Raw genomic sequence first — 8,329 nt, 5'->3', positions numbered from 1 at the left:
TTTGGCCACCAGGTCAAGTGAAAATGTGACCTGGAGAGAAAGCATATCAACCATCAACACTCTAGTGTGAATTAGTTTACAAGGTTGCGCATTTACTCATTGCCAGCTGTGCTGTAGGGAGGAGGTTCCAGGGAGGGAGGCTTTTCATTTTCCCTCTTTCCCTGTGGTCCTCAACCTGGGCTGCAGAGGAGAACCACAGGGGAGGTTTAAAAAATCCCTCTGTCCATGAGAACAGGCTGGTGGTTGCCAAGGGGGAGGGGCTTGGGGGAGGGGTGGGGTGGGAGTTTAGGGTTAGCAGATGTAAGCTATTATATACAGGATGGATAAACAACAAGGTCCTACTGTATAGCACAGGGAACTATGTTCAGTATCCTATGGTAAACCATAATGGAAAAGAATATTTAAAAAATTCCACTTTGCTGTACAACAGAAATTAACACAACATTGTAAATCAACTATACTTCAATTAAAAAAAAAATCCCTATGTCTAGGCCACACTCATTCCAATTAAACGAGGATCTCCAGGGCTGGGGTCTAGTTATACCCCAGGGGATTCCAATATGCATCCTGTCAACTGAAAAAATGCACTACCTTAAAGTTGAGAATTATGTTTTATTCCGTGGCCTTTCTGAGGACTTGAGCCTCTCAGATAGCTTTGAGGGACTGCTCCCAACACCCTCCCCCCCCAAAAAAAACCCCCAAAAAACAAAAACCAGGTAGTCACATCAAAGCCTTAGACATCAAAATATTACTGTTACTTAAAGAAAAACCAGACATCTCAAGTTAATGAATTTAGTGCAACATTTCTCGGTACAGTACAGGGAGATGGAAGAGTCTGGGCTGATTGAAATCATTCCTTTGATATGCACCTAAGCTATCTAGGGCCAGCATCCTGCTTTTCTCCATCCTGAATCCCCTTAGGGTGCACAGTTTGTGGGAGGAGGCAGCTGCAGTGTCTGAGGGCTTGATGGCCGCAACATCCTTTGTTTACTGATATGGCAGACGACATTTTTCATCCACAGCCAGATCTGAGAACCAGTGGAAATAGTGGTTCAGGGTGGAGAGTTCTAGCCCTTGTGAGGGCTGATGTCGCTGGCAGCCCACCATGTAACGGGATCTTGCAGACAAAATTCTGTTGGATTTCCCCAACAGTTCTGCAAGGCAGACATTGTTCATCTCACCGTCCGCACCAGGGTGCAGACTCAGAGAGGCTACAGGACTGACTAAAGGTCATGCAGCAGGTTAACAGCCTGAGGACTCCTTGCCGGGTTGGCCTGACCCCATAGCCCTTCCGCCAGGTGCCTCTGGGCTGTGCAACTTTGGATGAGTGCCTTGCCCTCTCTGGTCCTGCACTTCCTCATCTGTAAAACAGGGCTAGAGGATGCTGTGTCAGCAAGCATCATGCAGTTCTGCCTGCCCAGGATGGCTGGGGCATTAAACAATGAGGGGACCTCTTGATGTGCAAATGGCAGGGGTCAATTCTGAGCGCCTTGGGCATGTCATCTGTGTGAAAGGTGGTTTAGAGGGTGGGGCCCCCTTGCTGGTGGGGTGGGAGGTGCCCGGTGAAATGGTTTTCATAGACTTTAACAATGATCTCAATCATCGTAAGGGCCCCACCTAAGCACCCAGTAATCCCCTGCTGAGCGAGTGAAGAAGACACTTGCCCACTCCAGGCAGTGTGCTGCAGATCCATTCTCATCCCACCCTCGGCCCATTTTACAGATGAGAAAATTGAGGCTCAGCTAAGAACAAACAACCAGTGTCTGTACCCCAGCAGTCTGTTGCCCAGCCTTCAAACTTATCCACGCTGCATTTGTGACCTGGACAGCTTGAAGAGCAAACATTTGTGGTTTTTATGTTGACAGAGAACAGTTTGTTTTTGCTTGGCAGTTGGTGAGGGGGCTTTATTTTTTATTTTGAAATAATTATAGATTCACCGTAAGCTGCAAAGTCGGTACAAAGAGGTCCCGTGTCCCCATTGCCCAGCTTTCCCCAACGGTTGCATCTTAAGTAACCTTGGTGCTACATCAAAAGCAGGGAATTGAGGTCAGTCAAAGGTGAGTGTAGTTCTGGCATTTTCTCATGCGTGTAGATTTGATGCCACACCATCAGGGAGATAGGGAGATACAAAGCTGTCCCAGCACCACCTTTACATTCACACCACCCCTAACCCCTGTCAGCCCGTCAATCTTGACTTTTAACGCACATTTCAGCAGCTGAATCCATGTATCTGTACTTGCATTTAGGAGGTAGGTCCTGAATTAGTCGCCCCATGGAGACTGTCGCCCACCCCCCTTCTTTCTTGCTAACAGACCCCCACCCCCACCCCGTTTGATCAGAATGGCAGTGTGCCCCACCTAACACCTGCTTTCCCAGCCTGCCCTGCAGCTGGGGGTGGCCCTGGCATGTAAGTGGAATCTGCTGGAAATTTCTAAGAAAGCTTTGGCTTTGCAGATGAGAGGCCAAGGCAGCAATGAGTCCTTGTCCCTGGCTGGAGAACAGACAAAAGTTTCAGCTGAAGGCACACAGCCATGCTGAGACCACAAAGCCACATGACAGAGACACCATGAGGGTCACAGAAAACAGCCTGGGTTATTGCTGGGCCGTGAATAGACATGACCACCTGCTTTGTTACTGGACAAAAGAAACCCTGTATGTGTAGGCCAGTGGTTCCCAATCAGGGGGTGATCTTGTCCCCCAAAGGCACGCAGTAACTTTTGGACATTTCTGGTTGTCGCGACGGGGGGCAGGGGAGGTTACTTATGTGTTGTTGAGTAGAGGAGGGAGATGTTGCTCATCATCCTAGAACATTCAGGAACACGTGCCCCCAAATATGAGTCCCAGACACAGCAAACACACAGCAAGTGCCTCCTCCCCTCCCCCGGCTTCCTCCCAAATGTCTCAGCTCCACAAATATTCCAAACAATTTTTGATACAAAGTCTGCTTTAATGTAGAAAAAACCCTCGTGTACATACATAAATACCATTTGGGGGTATAAATAAAGTAAGAAAATAAAGAGATGTACATATCAAACACAATAAATTACTCATAAATATCACAGTGGAAACCAAGTGCTGGGGAAAGGACCTGATCTCCATGCGGCTTTTACAAGTTACTGGAGAGATGGGGGGCTTTCAGATCTTCCTTTTTCTGGCTTTGAGATGAAATGTTTGGGTTTATCTAAGGCGGGAGGCTGCTGAGTCCCGATTCACAGAATGACCCCACACCAGGGGCCACGGGCTGGAAAAAGGGAAGCAGCTGCCGGAAGACAGCGTTTTGCCCTTTTCAGGCCAACATCCCAGCGCGTAAGGAGGGAGTCAGCCCCCAAAGTGAGGTGAGAGCGAGGAGTGGCGGGGGGGATCGGGCAGTGGGGTTCCATCTCTAAGGGACCTCAAGTGAAATCCACACGAGAGATCCCATTCCCTGGAAACCCCAGCGGCTGTGACAGGGACGGGCTGCTGGGACCGGCACTTTAGGGGGTAGGGAAAGGAGGTGGGTAGACTGCCTTATCTGCCCTGGGCAGGTTGCAAAGTGGTCCCGTGGAGATTACCCATCCCAGAACCAGCCATAGCAGGGAGTTCTCAAGATTTACCCCCAGGCTGGAGGGGGCCTCTGCGCTCTCCCTGCTCTTGAAGCGTGGTGGGCAGTGCCTGCACCCAGTTACTTCTCTGCCAGAGGGGCTTGGGGAGGGCCAGTGGGCCTCCTTGGAGTTGAGATCTGGAACAATTTTCACATGCAGTCGAGTCCAATTTACCTGAGGTTTCACCTGTACATGAGTTAAAAATGACTGCTTTTCCTCTGGCTGCCCCTGCTAGAAAGGATGGGAGAGAACTGCAGAGAATGTCAGCTTGGCATAAGAACGTTGCCAAAGGTAGTGAGCTCCCCACCAGTGGAGGTATTCAAGCAGAACCAGGGCAGCACAGCGACTTGTCCAGCAGGGTTGGGGGGCTGGGGTAGGTAGCAGCTGGACGGGTAGTATGGAAGGCTTACAATTTTATGATCATACAAGTCTATCCACTAGAAACTGGCACAGCCAATGTAAAACTTTGTCTATGTACAAGTTCTAAATGTTTCTTCCTAAAGCTAAATAGAACCTGGACTCAGGATCATACTTGTAGAAAACCCAGTCCGCAAGCACCACGGGCCTGGGGTCCTGGTCTCCGGGGGCTTGGGGTGGGAGGACAGAGCCTCTAGTTACTTATAGAAGCTGGGACTCTTCACCACTCCCAGGTTGGTGGCGAGCCCAAACGGGTCCATGCTATCTGTTTTCAGGGGCAAAGCAAACAAATCGGGCTTCAAGTGGTCCTGGATTTCATCGGGCTCTGTTGGGATGGTGGACAGCATGGGAAGGAAGTGAGACAGCGGCAGAAAACCCCTGCTTTTGAACAGCTGCCTCTGCCTGGCGCTGCTCAGGGAGACCGGGAGATGGTGTTTCTTGGACCAGTACACGTTGTAGCCGTCCGGACGGATTTCCTCCTCAAAAGCACAATCCTCAGCTGAGTACTGACTCTGCAGAGCAAAGAGGCAGCTTGTGAGCATCAGCGGGTGCCCACCAGGGTGTGACACCGGCAGAAGTAGTAGAGAGACCAGAGCCAGGTGAGCATGCGTGCTACATACCGCCACTTGGGTCCACACCATTAGCCGTGTGTGTGTGTGTGTGTGTGTGTGTGTGTGTGTACACAGTTAAAGGTTATATAAAGGTTATAAACTATGAAGGTGTATAAAGCACATACTTATATATATATGCTTATATGTATTTAGTATAATGTATATATACTTATATAAAGTATATAGCATGTGTTATATTAATATACTCATTAACCATATTACTTTTATTAATATATAAATATGATTATATAATATTAAATGTATGTTAAATATAACATGAAACATATATACTAAACATATACTTTATATATAAATATATAGGTACTTATATATATTTAATATGTTATATACACATATACGAAGTAGGAACCTTTTTGTTATATTAATATACTCACTAAACATACATCACATTGTATTAATAGGTAAATACTTAATAAATTATATCATATTAAATACATGTTAAATATAACATTAAACCTATATACTAAACATATATTATACATATATATGTACCTTATGTACCTTTATACTTTGTAACCTTCAACTATACACACATACTTCATGTGTTTTATGTATATTCTCAATATCTATATATACCTTACATAGATCCCTTATCTTTTTCACTAAATCATGTCACTTTTTAAACTTAGTCTTGCTCTGAGCAATATCCATAAAATCACAGCCACGATAGGCACACATGTTTCCCTTCCCCTTACATTGACTATATAATTATTGCCATGAAAAAGTCCCTTGTATTCCACTGGCACATTGGGAGACATTGCTGAGCTAGGTTATCCTTTTTGGATCAGTCTTTTAATTAAGAATCAGGAGTAATCCAATCCGGGGCCCAGATGAAAGAACCTATTCCCCATTTAGGCCCAAATGACTGCGGGTTCTGAGCCTTTTTGTCTGGTGCCCTGGTAAGAGAAACCTCAGCCCCTCTGGCTCCTTTATTCAGTAGCTGGGGCCCTCCAGGCAGCCTGCCAGGATCGGGGAGATAAAGGCAGCCCCCTCCCCCCAGGCCAGGAAGAAGCCGCCACCCCGTGGGTGGCCAGAAGGACCGGAAAGCAGTCTCTGGTTCCAGAACACAGAGAATGAGCAAGTCGTGTCCCAAACTGGAGAGGGTCATTACGTCTTGGGGACACAGAGGACAGCCAAAGGCGGGGAGCCAGGAGGGCTGGGCCATAAACTACGCTGGGAGGCACCCAGTCTCATTTCTGCCCAAGCCTACAAAGGTCACTGAACTGCAGGTGGGTGAGCACTGTGCTTAGATAAGGCCCTGATAAGGCCTGCATCTAATGAAGCAACCCATGCGGGGATAAGGCCACCAGACTGCCGGGGAAATGCAAATTGGTAAACAAGGGAATTAAAACCAAATGGAGCAGCTACTCCACTCTGCTGGTTCTTTGGGAGAAATTAGCATCTCATTTGCCATAGAGGAAATGAAATGATTTCGAGTTTCTAGAAGAATGTGGAATTTGTTTAAAAAAAAAAAATCCTCAAGTTTTGCTAAATCGTGACCACGGGATCTAGAGGCAGAACAGGATTTTAGGTGAGGAGACCCTCACCCCCCAGTTTGGACTAGAATGGTGGGTTAGACCCATCCGCCCCTGCCGGCCCTCCCTCCACAGGCGCCCGCACCCCACCCCCATAAGTAAACGTCACAAAAGTGGTAACTGCGGGTTTGGAGTGGCTTTGGGTATCAGCTTTCTTTGCCTCCATTCTTGTCCTTTCACGCAGGACTGCCAATAAAGCCTGCAACGGGCAGGTTCATTTACCTATGGATAAACAATAAACGGGCACCAGAACCACAAAATTTGGGGACACAAAAAAGATTTGCGCTGCGGAAAGGCGGGCATCTGCATCCATCTTCTCTGGATGGTGGGGCATCCCTTGAGGAGCGGTCCCCTCCCTACCCCCTGGCCCCTGCCCCTCCATCCCAGCCCCCGGCCCAGCGGGGCTGCATTGAGGCCCCGCGCCAGGCCGGGACCTCACACAGCCTCCTCTGCGCGCCCGGGGGCGCGGGCTCCCTTTGAACTCTCCGCCTTTGTTCCGGCGACCAGAGACCCTGCATCTGCTCACTTCCTGCCCTGAGACCTCTGTGGTTACCTGGGCCTCCCCAGCCTGTCCCCGCCACCCAAAAAAGCCTTTGCAGTTCAGGTGAGCCCGACAGGAGGATGAGCACGGCCACTGCAATATTACCCTAAAGCGGCTGCAAAAATCTGTTTTTCTAGTGGATAAAAATTCAATGTAAAAAAACTCTTCAACCCCAAGTGCGGTTTTTCTTCTGACTTATTTGAAGGTTGACTTAAAAAAAAAAAAAAACCCAAGTGGTGGCTATACCCTTCTTTCCTTCCTCCCCACCCCCTTCTTTTAAAATACCGCAGGGAGCGGGGAGGGGGCCGAGCACCACACACGCACAGGGAGAAGAGGAAAAGGCCCGAGGGGGGGTTTCCCCGTTTAACGTCAAAGAGCCGAGAAATGGGTTTCCTTCGTCAGACTGGACCCGCTTTTGGTTCAAGTGGAAATGCAAAGGCGGGTCTCAAGCATTCTCCAGCCATAAACTTCCATATTAGAAAGTCGGACATTAGCTTAGTCCGGCCCTTGCAGCCTTCCCCTCCGAGCTCCATGGGGACCGCGGCGGAGAAAGCAAGAAAACCCTGTCTCTGATCCAGCGCGCCCCCCTCGTCCGCAGGCCCGCGCCCCAGCGCGTCCTGCCGGGTGGAGACACCTACCAGCCCTTGCATTTTGCCGTCGGCGCCCATGCAGAGGTACAGGACGCTGCGCTCGCCCTTGATGGCCACGGTACTCAGAGCGACTGCCCTGATCTCCATCAAACCTGGGCGGGAAGACAGCACAAAACTGCAGCCGGAGCCCGCGGGGCCCACAACACGTGGAAATGGTTGGTGGCTGCGCGGGCCCGTGCCCCCCCATCCCCCATTTCCTCTCGATGTCTGGAGGCCCGGGGAGGGAGTAGAATGCCGAGGGGCCAAGAACTGGGGTTCCCGGGAGTGGTGGTGGGGTCCGCAGGAGCCGAAGGGGGGAAGGGGAGGGTAACGCGTGGGTGCAGTAGGTCCTTGCACCCATTCCCCCTCCGCCAGCTCCTCCCGCTGTCGGGGGGGTCCGGGGAGGGAGTGGAACGCCGAAGTGCCAAGACCTGGGGTTCCCGGGAGTGGGGAGCTCGCGGGAGCCCAAGGAGATAAAGGGAAGAAGGGGGGATGTGACGGGTGGGGGACCCGGCGGGCACTCACTGTGCGCGCTCTGAACCGGCGCGCAGTCCACGGCGCCGTCTGAGTGGATGCGCAGGAAGCAGCTGGAGAGGCCCTGGGGGCCCGCGGCATACAGGTGCCGCAGGCGGACGGACTCGCCCCAGCCGTAGTGCACGTGCGGCCCGGCATCCGAGAAGGCTAGGGGGCGCCCGGCTGCAGCCAGCCATAGGCCGGCCAGGACCAGGGCGCGGACCACGGCGCACCGGCTCGGAGCGCTCCGCATGGCACCTCCCTCGGGCTCGGGGCTCTGGGCGCAGAGCGGGTGGTGAGGGTGTGGGAGGCTGGGCGGCAGCCGGGAGGGCCTGCGGAGCGGAGCGTGCGGAGGCGGGGTGGCCGCGGCCCTCGAGACAGGAGGCAGCCGTGTGCTCCGGTAACCTGGGCGTTCGGCTCTCCAGCTCCGACGGCGCGGCGGCTCGAGGCCGGCGACCTTATATAGCGCGTCTCACCCGCG

At 51.4% G+C, this 8,329-nt stretch overlaps 1 protein-coding gene across 1 annotated transcript; it reads right to left on the bottom strand.

The window, feature by feature from the left end:
* Positions 1-4,195: 4,195 nt before the first annotated feature.
* On the bottom strand, positions 4,196-8,101 carry FGF19 (fibroblast growth factor 19; the record flags this gene model as incomplete). Its single annotated transcript, XM_079709314.1, has 3 exons — positions 4,196-4,510; positions 7,345-7,448; positions 7,861-8,101. The coding sequence occupies 3 exons, from the start codon at positions 8,099-8,101 to the stop codon at positions 4,196-4,198; spliced, it is 660 nt and encodes a 219-aa protein (XP_079565440.1).
* Between the last annotated feature and the right edge of the window lie 228 nt (positions 8,102-8,329).

The sequence above is a fragment of the Hyperoodon ampullatus genome (assembly GCF_949752795.1).
Source record: "Hyperoodon ampullatus genome assembly, chromosome: 7".
NCBI classification, from domain to species: domain Eukaryota; kingdom Metazoa; phylum Chordata; class Mammalia; order Artiodactyla; family Ziphiidae; genus Hyperoodon; species Hyperoodon ampullatus.
The sequence above is the reverse complement of the archived record's forward strand: the minus strand, read 5'-3'. Positions and strand labels throughout refer to the sequence as shown.